At 40.3% G+C, this 13,706-nt stretch overlaps 1 protein-coding gene across 2 annotated transcripts in view; it reads right to left on the reverse strand.

Annotated features, from left to right (window-relative positions):
• The window catches only part of LOC126483779 (coiled-coil and C2 domain-containing protein 1-like), a 129,613-nt gene that overhangs the window by 80,866 nt on the left and 35,041 nt on the right, over window positions 1–13,706 (reverse strand). For both annotated transcript variants that reach the window (XM_050106936.1, XM_050106937.1), the window contains exon 5: window positions 905–1,053. In XM_050106936.1, the coding sequence (XP_049962893.1) occupies window positions 905–1,053 (149 nt within the window). The remainder of the gene's footprint in view (window positions 1–904; window positions 1,054–13,706) is intronic.

Consider the following 13,706-nt stretch of genomic DNA (forward strand, 5'->3'; position numbering starts at 1 on the left):
GTGCAGGTGGGAACTCTCCTTGCAATGTATTCTATGTTCCTGTAAATCCCCTGGCCTCAACCTCTGCTAGTCCCTGCCCTTCACCCATCGATCTCCTTCCTTGCTCCCATTCCAGCACTACATAGCCTTCTATACCACCAACATATCCATTAGTCTTTTTCCCCTCCCCTGCTTCTCTCCTTTCATCCTCCCTTCCGCCCCCCCCCCCCTTCCCCAAACCACCTGAATGCACCTAGCAGCCCTACCATGTCCTTACATGCTTTCACAAGTAACACTAATTTCTCCCCAAACCCTATCCTGCTATACCTCCCCCTCCCACCCCTGCCTTTCCTTATCCCCATCACTCCTTTTGGCCAAAAGCTCAAATGTATGGAAGTCTTGTGTCTATTTGTGACTAAACATTCTCCTCTATGTCTTGAGTAGCAACTTATTCTTTTCACAATATTGTCATTACAAATGTCATTTCATAACACACTTTCGTAAGATCATTTCTTCTGGAAAATCTCTGAAATAGATATTACTAGCATCTTATCCTCTTTTTGGGGTCAACATTCAACTCATTATGTTACAGATCTTCAGGCAAGGAAATGGAAATCTGCAGTACTTCAGTCCATTTTCTATGTGCTAGGACTACAAACAGAGCCCTGAGAACATTTTATAATAGGTTTAGTAAACTGAAGAGGGGCTTGGCAGTAAGCATGTTGAACTGTCCTTTCATGTTACCTGTCTTAAAAACAAATTACGTACTTTCTTCATAGGTGTCTTTCTGTCAGCTGCAACACACACACACACACACACACACACACACACACACACACACACACACACACACACACTTGAGAAGCTAATAATTACTGATAATGCACAAAAACAAAATGTAGCACCTTACAAACAAAATTCATACCAGGGGTAGGTGTGTCCGCAACAGACGGTACATCTGGTTTCTTTGTCAGTGTTACTGCTACTGGAGGTGGAATGTCTTCCTCATTAACAACACGACCAGCTTTTGCCTGCTTCAGCATATCGTTAAGTGTTTTTATTCCCCTGCCAAACCTGGAAGAAAAATAATGTACTGGCTCAGTAACATCTTGACGTCTACACACTACACCATTCATTTAGAACCAACTTTAGAACCTCTTTCTGTATACATTGTAAGGGGGGAGAAGAAGAAGAAAATGCACCAAGAAGGAATTATCTGAAAGGGGATGGAAATCAGTAGATGTTACGATGTACATGCAAAGACAAACAAACGATTAGATTTCAGAAAAATGACTGATATATTCAAGAGAATGAGCTTCACAAATTGCGCAAGTCAATAACACTTTGGACCACCTTTTGCCCTTATACAACCAGTATTTCGTCTTGGCAATGATTTATAAAGTTTTTGGATGTCCACCTGAGAGAGATTGTGCCAAATTCTGTCCAATCGATGTGTTAGATCATCAAAACCCCAAGATGGTCGAAGGACCTGCCCATAATGCTCCAAACATTCTCAATTGGGGAGAGATGTGGTGACGTTGTGCAAGACAGGTTTTGGCAAGCACGAAGACAAGCAGTAGAAGCTCTCACCGTTTGGGAGTGGGCATCATCTTGCTGAAACGTTAAGCCCGGGACGGGCTTGCCACGAAGGGCAACAAAACGCGGCATGGAATATCATCAGCATAAAACTGTGCTGTAATGGTGCCGCAAATGAAAACCAAAGTGACCCTTCTATGGGAAGAAATGACATTCCAGAGCATCACATCTGGTTTTGGTGCTGTGTGGCAGGCGACAGTCAGCTTGGTATCCGATCTCTGTCTGGAGCATCCTCCTATTCCTCACTGGTCATTGGGGATCAAATTCACAGTGGCACTCATTATCTAATACAATTCTATTCCAGCCAGTGGGATTCCGGGCTGAAGATACGTCTGGAGAAGCCCCAACATTGGTAGGATATCAACGTGACTGTCACCCACCACATGGTCCAACAACCAGGAGTGATGGGTTTGTGGAGCCTTTTGTTTTCACAGCAGGACCCTTTCGGTTGTCATCCGTGGCACCCTTACAGTACAACAGTATGTCAGCAATACTCTAAGCCTCATTTTACTGTCATTCATGGCAAGACATCTTGGGCTTACATTTCAGCAGAATAATGCCCGCCCACACATGGTAAGAGTTTCTACGCTTGTCTTTGTGCTTGTCAAACCCAACCTTGGACAATACAGTTGCCAGATCTCTCTCCAGTTGAGAATGTTTCTAACATTATGGGCAGCCCTTCAAACATCTTGGGGTTTTGATGAACTAATGCACAAGTTGGACAGAATTTGGCACAATATCCCTCAGGAGGACATCCACTAACTCTATCAATCAACACAAAACTGAATAACTGCATAAGGGCCATAGGTGGACAAATAGGTTTTCGACCTGCTCAATTTGTGAAGCTCTTTCTTTTGAACAAATCACCCAATTTTTATCAAGTTCTTATCATTTGTTTGTTTGTACACGTAAATCACATCTAACGATTTCTGTGCCATTTGGATACTTCCTTCGTGATGCATTTTTTTTTTCCCCCTCTATTTCTATGTATACAGCACTTGTAAAAAGTGATCAAAGTAAAATTCAGGCTGCTCGCTTAAAATGATACCTGATATTAGATACCATAAGCTATACTAGACATTTGTGTTCTTGAATATATTGATGATTACAGTCAATAGCAACTATCCAGCTGACTGGATTGCTAAGCATCACATTGATTAACAGGAAGCTCGCGAAGACAGAGATGATAAAATATGATGGTGTTGTGGTCTTCAGTCCTGAGACTGGTTTGATGCAGCCCTCCATGCTACTCTATTGTGTGCAAGCTTCTCCATCTCCCAGTACCTACTGCAGCCTACATCCTTCTGAATCTGCTTAGTGTATTCATCTCTTGGTCTCCCTCTATGATTTTTACCGCCCACGCTGCCATCCAGCACTAAACTGGTGACCCCCCCCCCCATGTATCAGAACATGTCCTACCAACCGATCCCTTCTTCTAGTCAAGTTGTGCCACAAGCTCCTCTTCTCCCCAATCCTATTCAGTACTTCCTCATTAGTTATGTGATCTACCCATCTAATCTTAAGCATTCTTCCGTAGCACCACATTTCGAAAGCTTCTATTCTCTTCTTGTCCTAACTATTTATCATCCACGTTTCACTTCCATACACGGCTACACTCCATACAAATACTTTCAGAAACAACTTCCTGACACTTAAATCTAAACTCGATGTTAACAAATTTCTCTTCTTCAGAAATGCTTTCGTTGCCGTTGCCAGTCTACATTTTATATCCTCTCTACTTCAACGCTCATCAGTTACTTTGCTCCCCAAATAGCAAAACTCCTTTACTACTTTAAGTGTCTCATTTCCTAATCTAATTCCTCCAGCATCACCCGATTTAATTTGATTACATCCTTGTTTTGCTTTTGTTGATGTTCATCTTATACCCTCCTTTCAAGACACTCTCCATTCCGTTCAACTGCCCTTCCAAGTCCTTTGCTGTCTCTGACAGAATTACAATGTCATCGGCGAACCTCAAAGTTTTTATTTCTGCTTCATGGATGTTAATACCTACGCCGAATTTTTCTTTTGTTTCCTCCACTGCTTGCTCAATACAGAGATTGAATAACATCGGGGAGAGGCTACAACCCTGTCTCACTCCCTTCCCAACCACTGCTTCCCTTTGATGTCCCTCGACTCTTATAACTGCCATCTGGTTTCTGTACAAATTGTAAATAGCTTTTCGCTCGCTGTCTTTTAAGCCTGCTACCTTCAGAATTTGAAAGAGAGTATTCCAGTCAACATTGTCAAAAGCTTTCTCTAAGTCTACAAATGCTAGAAACGTAGGTTCGCCTTTCCTTAATCTAGCTTCTAAGATAAGTCGTAGGGTCAGTATTGCCTCCCGTGTTCCAACATTTCTACGGAATCCAAACTGATCTTCCCCGAGGTTGGCTTCTACTACTTTTTCCATTCGTCTGTAAAGAATTCGCGTTAGTATTTTGCAGTCGTGACTTATTAAACTGATAGTTCGGTAATTTTCACATCTGTCAACACCTGCTTTCTTTGGGATTGGAATTATTATACCCTTCCTGAAGTCTGAGGGTATTTCGCCTGTCTCATACATCTTGCTCACCAGATGGTAGAGTTTTGTCAGGACTGGCTCTCCCAAGGTTGTCAGCAGTTCTAATGGAATGTTGTCTACTCCTGGGGCCTTGTTTCGACTTAGGTCTTTCAGTGCTCTGTCAAACTCTTCACGCAGTATCATATCTCCCAATTCATCTTCATCTACGTCCTCTTCCATTTCCATAATATTGTCCTCAAGTACGTCGCCCTTGTATAGACCCTTTATATACTCCTTCCACCTTTCTGCTTTCCCTTCTTTGCTTAGAACTGTGTTTCCATCTGAGCTCTTGATATTCACACAAGTGGTTCTCTTTTCTCCAAAGGTCTCTTTAATTTTCCTGTAGGCAGTATCTATATTACCACTAGTGAGATAAGCCTCTACATCCTTACATTTGTCCTCTAGCCATCCCTGCTTAGCCATTTTGCACTTCCTGTTGATCTCATTTTTGAGACGTTTGAAATCGTTTTTGCCTGCTTCATTTACTGCATTTTTATATTTTCTCCTTTCATCAATTAAATTCAATATTTCTTCTGTTACTCAAGGATTTCTACTAACCATAGTTTTTTTACCTACTTGATCCTCTGCTGCCTTCACTACTTCATCCCTCAAAGCTACCCATTCTTCTTCTAGTGTATTTCTGTCCCCCATTCCTGTCAATTGTTCCCTTATGCTCTCCCTGAAACTCTGTACAACCTCTGGTTCTTTCAGTTTCTCCAGTTCCCATCTCCTTAAATTCCCACCTTTTTGCAGTTTCTTCAGTTTTAATCTACAGTTCATAACCAATAGATTGTGGTCAGAGTACACATCTGCCCCTGGAAATGTCTTACAATTTAAAACCTGGTTCCTAAATCTCTGTCATACCATTCTATAATCTGTCTGAAACCTGTCAGTATCTCCAGGCTTCTTCCATGTATACAAACTTCTTTTATGATTCTTGAACCAAGTGTTAGCTATGATTAAGTTGTGCTCTGTGCAAAATTCTACCAGACTGCTTCCTCTTTCATTTCTTAGCCCCAATCCATATTAACCTACTACGTTTCCTTCTCTCCCTTTTCCTACTGACGAATTCCAGTCACCCATGACTATTAAATTTTCGTCTCCCTTCACTATCTGAATAATTTCTTTTATTTCATCATACATTTCTTCAATTTCTTCGTCATCTGCAGAGCTAGTCGGCATATAAACTTGTACTACTGTAGTAGGCGTGGGCTTCGTCTCTATCTTGGCCACAGTAATGCGTTCACTATGCTGTTTGTAGTAGCTTACCCGCATTCCTATTTTCCTATTCATTATTAAACCTACTCCTGCATTACCCCGATTTGATTTTGTGTTTATAACCATGTATTCACCTGACCAAAAGTCTCGTTCCTCCTGCCACCAAACTTCACTAATTCCCACTATATCTAACTTTAACCTATCCATTTCCCTTTTTAAATTTTCTAACCTACCTGCCCGATTAAGGGATCTGACATTCCACGCTCCGATCCGTAGAACGCCAGTTTTCTTTCTCCTGGAACGCCAGTTTTCTTTCTCCTGATAATGACATCCTCTTGAGTAGTCCCCGCCTGGAGATCTGAATGGGGGACTATTTTACCTCTGGAATATTTTACCCAAGAGGATGCCATCATCATTTAAGCATACAGTAAAGCTGCATGCCCTCGGGAAAAATTACGGCTGTAGTTTCCCCTTGCTTTCAGCCCTTCGCAGTACCAGCATAGCAAGGCCGTTTTGGTTAGTGTTATAAGGCCAGATCAGTCAGTCATCCAGACTGTTGCCCCTGCAACTACTGAAAAGGCTGCTGCCCCTCTTCAGGAACCACACGTTTGTCTGGCCTCTCAACAGATACCCCTCCATTGTGGTTGCACCTACGGTACGGCTATCTGTATCGCTGAGGCACGCAAGCCTCCCCACCAGCAGCAAGGTCCATGGTTCATATGTTACACTGAGCAAAACAGTTGGTCTACATCATACATAGCACATGTAAAACAAGTACTGACATAAAATTGTTGAGACTAGCATTCATATTCCTGCCACTGATGCAATCAATGGTAATATTTACTTCGACTGTATTTTTTTTAACAGGCATTATGTGATATAGTTAATGTTTTCTTCCACAATGACTTGGTTCTTGTTATCTTTTTACTTCATGTGAGGAGATGCTGTGTCCATTTCAACAATAATTTATTCTTAATTGTTTTTCGGGATGACTGTAAAGATTATCACAAAATTAATGTCTTGTTAATTAACTTTGTTGAGCAAAATGTAATACAAATGGAAAAATATATATCAGCAAAACTAATGGGCCTGCATTTTACATCATAGCAATGTTTTTAAAAAGTCAGAGTTAATTATTCAGAGTTAGCTGTCTTTTCTCAAATTAAGCCTGCTATTTGAAAGAAAATTATAATGGTTCATTATACCTGGCAACCAAAGATAAGGCAAAAAAAATGAAGAATCAAGGAAATAAGGTTTTGTAAATAACAGCCTTGAATCAAAAAACCAAAAGCACGATTGAAGTTGATGTGTTTCAAGGAACAGTGATATTTTCAGTAGCAGTTGGTATTCAGAAGTTCCTCACATCCATTCCTGCATTGTATTTTTCTAAGTTTCAAGGTAAACAAACATCACTTCTGTTAATGAGTGACACCAACGCTGACACTACAGTTGCTGGTTCCTGCTGCTATGTACTGTTGTTGCAAGAAAGAATGCAGTTTTTCACCATTCAGTAGTAGACTCATGCTGTCACTACCGCCTCTGTGGCAGCAGATAATGCTAACACCAACGCAAGGTGACTGTAAGGTGAACAAGATCAAACCACCCGTGAATGAGTTTGTGAGACTTTATCAGTGAAAGAATTGCAAGAAGAGACAGATTTAACTATTTCTTTGGTAAAATTTTGTAGTGTAAGTAACAATAAAAATTACCAGAAATGATGAAAAAATTGATACCATGTTGCAACTGAGTGAAGTGATAACTGATAGGAATTTGAAACTACAAAGAAACACGTGAACTGGAACAGTCACATGATTACTGAACTGAAAGAAAGATTTCAACAATATCCAGCAAGGGAATGGAAAGAGTACACTGAGAACTTGTAAATTTTGTACACAGAACAGTGCATACTGGGACAAGGTTGCAGGAAATTACTAGGGAGAAGGCAGAAATGGCTATCTACAAACACATTAAATGTACTGAAAGGACTGCTTGTACAGACAATGGTGTTAGAGGCTGTAGGACCCACACCACTGATTTGAAGGAGAATTTGAAAACAAGGAAGAATTATAAAAGGAAGTAATGTGCCCTTACACAGAACGATAGGGAATGTTAACAAATGGTGGAAATAATTTTGTCTAGAGAATGGAGATCATCTATTGAATAACTTTCCATGTTTCTAGCCTGAGGGGGAAATACAAATATTTGAAGATGCTTTTCCACCAACATGGAACGATAAAAAGAAAATCGCATTTGTAAGAGGGCACCTAAAGACCAAAGCTGGAGAATGGAGAGTCCTTACGTGAAGGAATTCCAGAATTGGAAAGATTTTGAGAAACAGTTAGTCTGAGGGAGAACAACAGAAGCTAACCCTATGAGTTACTGACCCAAGACCATGCAGCTCTAAATGAGATAGGTTCCAAAAGTATTTTGAATGGAACCTAACATGGGTATAGTTCTTAGATGAAGCAGTAAAGCAGTAAGTAAAGAGCCACCTGATGACAGTATTAATCAGTGGGATGCCAACCTTTGTGCAGGAGAAAATGATTGGGACGGAATGACCAAGAGTTCAATTTGAAGTTAACGGAACAATTGGACATCTTTAATACAGATCATGAAGAAGACAGGTGGAGAAAGAACAGTCATAATTCACAAGAGAAGACCAAACACTACAACAGGCAGATAGTAAGAGAAATAAGTCTTTACTGGACAAAAATAGTGATAAAAAGTGCAATAGTATCGAAGGAAATTGGCGAGATCCAAAATGTGAAATAATTTGGGTGAAGGTCACGGTTAAAGCAGGCTCAAACATGGTAATTGGATGTCTCTATAGGCCCCCTGGCTCAGCAGCTGTTGTGGCAGAGCACCTGAAGGAAAATTTGGAAAATATTTCGAGTAGATTTCCCAACCATGTTATAGTTCTGGGTGGAGATTTTAATTTGCCGGACATAGACCGGAAGACTCAAACGTTTATAACTGGTGGCAGGGACAAAGAATCCAGTGAAATTTTTTAAGTGCTTTATCTGAAAACTACCTTGAGCAGTTAAACCGAGAACCGACTCATGGCGATAATATATTAGACCTTCTGGTGACAAACAGACCAGAACTATTTGAAACAGTTAACGCAGAACAGGGTATCAGTGATCATAAAGCGGTTACTGCATCGATGATTTCACCCGTAAATAGAAATATTGAAAAAGGTAGGAAGATTTTTCCGTTTAGCAAAAGTGACAAAAAGCAAATTTCAGAGTACTTGACGGCTCAACACAAAAGTTTTGTCTCTAGTACAGATAGTGTTGAGGATCAGTGGACAAAGTTCAAAACCATTGTGCAATATGCATTAGATGAGTAAGTGCCAAGCAAGATTGTAAGAGATGGAAAAGAGCCACCATGGTAAAACAACCAAGTTAGAAAACTGTAAAGTTCTATGTACCAACTTGGCATAAAACGCTAAGAAATTTTGGTCTTATGTCAAAGCGGTAGGTGGATCAAAACAAAATGTCCAGACACTCTGTGACCAAAATGGTACTGAAACAGAGGATGACAGACTAAAGGCCGAAATACTAAATGTCTTTTTCCAAAGCTGTTTCACAGAGGAAGACTGCACTTTAGTTCCTTCTCTAGATTGTCGCACAGATGACAAACTGGTAGATATCGAAATAGACGACAGAGGGATAGAAAAACAATTAAAATTGCTCAAAAGAGGAAAGGTCGCTGAACCTGATGGGATACCAGTTCAACTTGCCCCCCTTGTTGCAGTGGTGTACCATAGGTCTCTAGGAGAGCGTAGCATTTCAAAAGATTGGAAAAGGGCACAGGTCATCCCCGTTTCCAAGAAGGGACGTCGAACAAATGTGCAGAACTATAGACCTATATCTCTAACGTCAATCAGTTGCAGAATTTTGGAACATGTATTATGTTCGAGTATAATGACTCTTCTGGAGACCAGAAATCTACTCTGTATGAATCAGCATGGGTTTCGAAAGAGACGATCGTGTGAAACCCAGCTCGCGCTATTCGTCCATGAGACTCAGAGGGCCATAGACACGGGTTCCCAGGTAGATGCTGTGTTTCTTGACTTCCACAAGGCGTTCGATACAGTTCCCCACAGCCGTTTAATGAACAAAGTAAGAGCATATGGACTATCAGACCAATTGGGTGATTGGATTGAAGAGTTCATAGATAACAGAACACAGCATGTCATCCTCAATGGAGAGAAGTCTTCTGAAGTAAGAGTGATTTCAGGTTGCTGCAGGGGAGTGTCGTAGGACCGTTGCTATTCACAATACATATAAATGACTTGTGGATAACATCAGATGTTCATTGAGGCTTTTTGCAGATGATGCTGTAGTATATCGAGAGGTTGTAACAATGGAAAATTGTACTGAAATGCAGGAGGATCTGCAACGAATTGACGCATGGTGCAGGGAATGGCAATTGAATCTCAATGTAGACAAGTGTAACGTGCTGCCAGTACACAGAAAGGAAGACCCTTTATCATTTAGCTACAATATAGCAGGTCAGCAACAGGAAGCAGTTAATTCCATAAATTATCTGGGAGTAGGCATTATGAGTGATTTAAAATGAAATGACCATATAAAATTAATCGGCGGTAAAGCAGATGCCAGACTCAAGATTCACTGGAAGAATCCTAAGGAATTGCAGTCCGAAAACAAAGGAAGTAGGTTACAGTACACTTTTTGCCCACTGCTTGAATACTGCTCACCAGTGTGGGATCCGCACCAGATAGGGTTGATACAAGAGATAGTGAAGATCCAACAGAGAGCAGCGCGCTTCATTACAGGATCATTTAGTAATTGTGAAAGCGTTACGAAGATTATAGATAAACTCCAGTGGAAGACTCTGCAAGAGAGACGCTCAGTAGCTCAGTACGGGCTTTTGTTGAAGTTTCGAGAACATACCTTCACCGAGGAGTCAAGCAGTATATAGCTTCTTCCTACGTAAATCTCATGAAGAAACCATGAGGATAAAATCAGAGAGATTAGAGCCCACACAGACGCATACCGACAATCTGTCTTTCCATGAACAATGCGAGACTGGAATAGAAGGGAGAACCGATAGAGGTACTCAAGGTACCCTACGCCACACACAATCAGGTGGCTTGCGGAGTGTGGATGTAAACTAATGAGTCGTACAGGTTCAAATATACAGGAAGAAGAATACATGGGCAAAGATCTTACTAAGGGGAAACATGTACAGATAGAATTGTTGATGCTTAGGATACAGAAAACTCTTTGGAAACCAAGGAAGGTGTACCCCACAGGACCACATGGTGTAAAGCGAAATGTAAAGCGAAACTGATGTGTACAGAAGAGCAGACACCACACACATAAATATATGCATCTTGACGGCAGTTAAAGATCATTCAGTGCAGATGAACTCTCTGTCTGATCTCTTGCGGAAATCTGCATGAGGTCTCAAGCAATAAGGGTGATCAACAGACGGTGATCAGTTGAGATTTGGATTGGATGGAATGCGAGCTCAGACAGCCAAAACAGTCAAGGTGAACACTCAAGTAAAGTGAGAAATCTGGGTTCGAGTCCTGGTGTAGTACCAACTTTTACTTCCTTATTTCAATGCCCGATTGTGCTTATTGTTGGAATTTCAACTTCTTCTTGTATATTTAGAGCTGAGCATCAAAAACAAATGGCGTCTGTTCTTTTGGACACCACACATATAAATATAATAGAAATTACTGGATGGAACAATATGTAAAATAAGGAAAAGGCAACAACTCACCTATAGTGGTCTGATGTGTTGCATACAGCAATACGTCAACAGAAAATAGTAATCACACTAGCCTTCAAGCTCTTGCTCTTCTTGTAGCTAAAGTACATACAACCACACTAACGCCTGAACACATACTCCCACACTAGAAAAAGGGCAAGACCTCTGAAGCTAGTGTGAATACTGCTTTCTGTTAGGTGTTTATATGTGACATGCATGAAAGATTGCCTTACTCTTATTTTGCATACTGAAAATCAAATGAAGATGTTTCCAAAGATCAGTGAACAGAGAAGCCTCATAGAAACTGTCAAAAAATGAAATACAAAACCGAAATACAAAACCTTTTGTACACTTATTTCAACAGAGAAGGTTTTTAATAGATATTCTGGAAGGAAACATTTAGAATGAAAACCAAGGGGAGGCCAAGAAAGGAAGTAGTCGAAAATGTACTAGAAGTAACAAAGTGCCAAAATTAATTCGGAAACAAAAGGGACTGCGTAAAATAGAGAAGAGTGGTCGCAGTGACACATCTTAGATTTTAGACAATGCGATGATGATGATGATGATGATGATGATGATGATATAGTTGAGGAACTGAGCAATGATATTTACAATTACAGACTGCAAGACCTGTGTGCTGGAAAATTACCCACAAAGAAAGGATATTTGCACCACTTATTAAGACCTGACTGGATATCTGTGCACCTTTTTCACACAGCATTTCATTATAGATAACTGCTTTGTCTGCAAAGAGATACAGGTTAACATTAATATTGTTAGAAAGACTATTAATACCCAACACGAACAGGAAGGGTCCAATATGCTTCCTTCGGGCATGTCTGAAGTTACTCCTACATCTCTCAACAACTGTGCATTCAAGATGACACGCTTTATCCTCAAACAAATTACAATCCTCAAACACGCTTGTTACCCCATATCATTGTACTTCCATAAATAAGTCTTGGTGTGGTAGTTTGTCCAATGCTGTTGGATGTCAACAAATACTTCCTTTCCTTCTTGCCCTGTTCCATGGTTTCTAGGTTGCCATTTGAAAAAAGTAAGAGGTGGGTTTCTGTGAGCAACATTTTCAGAATCTGGGTAGGTTGGCATGGAAGAGGTCATACTCTTCAAGATCTCATTACAATGGAGCTGGGATTATAAGTTTCCGCAGCAGATGTTTCTCAATGGTATTAGACACTAAACTGCTACCCTTGGTGCAGATGGGTGTGACCAACACTTTTGTTCCCAACTCCTGGGCACAGATTTTTGTTCAAAGGATCTACAATAGTGTTAAAAGAGGGGCTAGCTCTGGCTCGAATTCAGCATGGAATCTGAATAGCATTCCATAGGACCTAAGAGCTTTGTTCAATTTTAGCTGTTTCTCAATGCCACTGACACTGATACCTAGACCAGTCATTTTTGCATTGGTATGAGCAGTAAATGGGACAGTCCACCTGCATCTTTTTTGGTAAAGGAACAATTGAAAAGTGAGTTTGGAACTATTGAAAAGTGAGTTCAGCAACTTTTGCTTTGCTACCCTCAATTACTGTTTCTGTGTCATCCACGAGTGCTTGGACACTAACTTTGGTACTTATGGCAGCTTTTGCATAATAGTAAAAATTCTTTGGGTTTTGTGAGAGGTATTCCAATAAGATTCTGCTATAACAGTCATTAAAGGCTTCAAGGATTCGCCTTCTGACAAACAAACATGTTTCATTTAGCACCTCTCTACCTGTAGCCTTTACCTATATTGTGCAGTAGTCACAGTTCCACACACTCTTCTCTACGGAGACTGTATTCCATGGTGTCTCACTACCTTCATGAACTCTTCATCTAAGTACATATCTAGCCAGTGCTTCATCAACTATTCTTCCAAAGTTTACCCACAGTTCCTCTACAGCTAAATTCAGTCTCTATTTGCTGTTGAACACATGTAGTGGAGAATAGGCTTTACATTGATGACATAATAGCAATCACCATATTTATTAACGTTCACATTACATGTACAAATTATTTGTCCTACATTGACCAGTTGCACATAATTCCAATCCTAATCTTAAAGCTCAGTTCTACACTACAATGATCGAAGAATTCTCTTACAGTGTGGAATGGATTTTCTATTAACCAGTTATACAACTTACTTTTGAAATTATTGAGAGGCGTAGTGAGTGCAAATGGCGACAGTTTATTACAAAAATTCAAACTGTTAACTTGTGTTCTTGTCGGCCTATGCCCAGGAATGTCAATATTCTCTTTCGTTTCTGGTGTCATGACTAATCAAACTCTTTTCAGTATATACCAATGATGCATAGATATAGAGATTTATCTTTGTCAATTTTCTGATCTTGGTGAATAAAGGACGGTGGTGTTCCTATGGATCAATCTTTCACATTATTTGTAGCATGTTTTTCTGACTGAGTGGTTCATTACCAACATTATACAAATGACCCCAAAGTACCAGTGCATAAGATATGCAAGACTGAAAAGGTTCAAAGTAAGCTGTTATTTATTACTCACTAGATCACCTAATTTCCATATAAAGTAGGACATCCATGATATCTTCTACATATCTACATATATACTCTGCTAGCCACCAAGCGGTGTGTGG

Source organism: Schistocerca serialis, chromosome 6 (assembly GCF_023864345.2).
Source record: "Schistocerca serialis cubense isolate TAMUIC-IGC-003099 chromosome 6, iqSchSeri2.2, whole genome shotgun sequence".
Lineage (NCBI taxonomy): Eukaryota > Metazoa > Arthropoda > Insecta > Orthoptera > Acrididae > Schistocerca > Schistocerca serialis.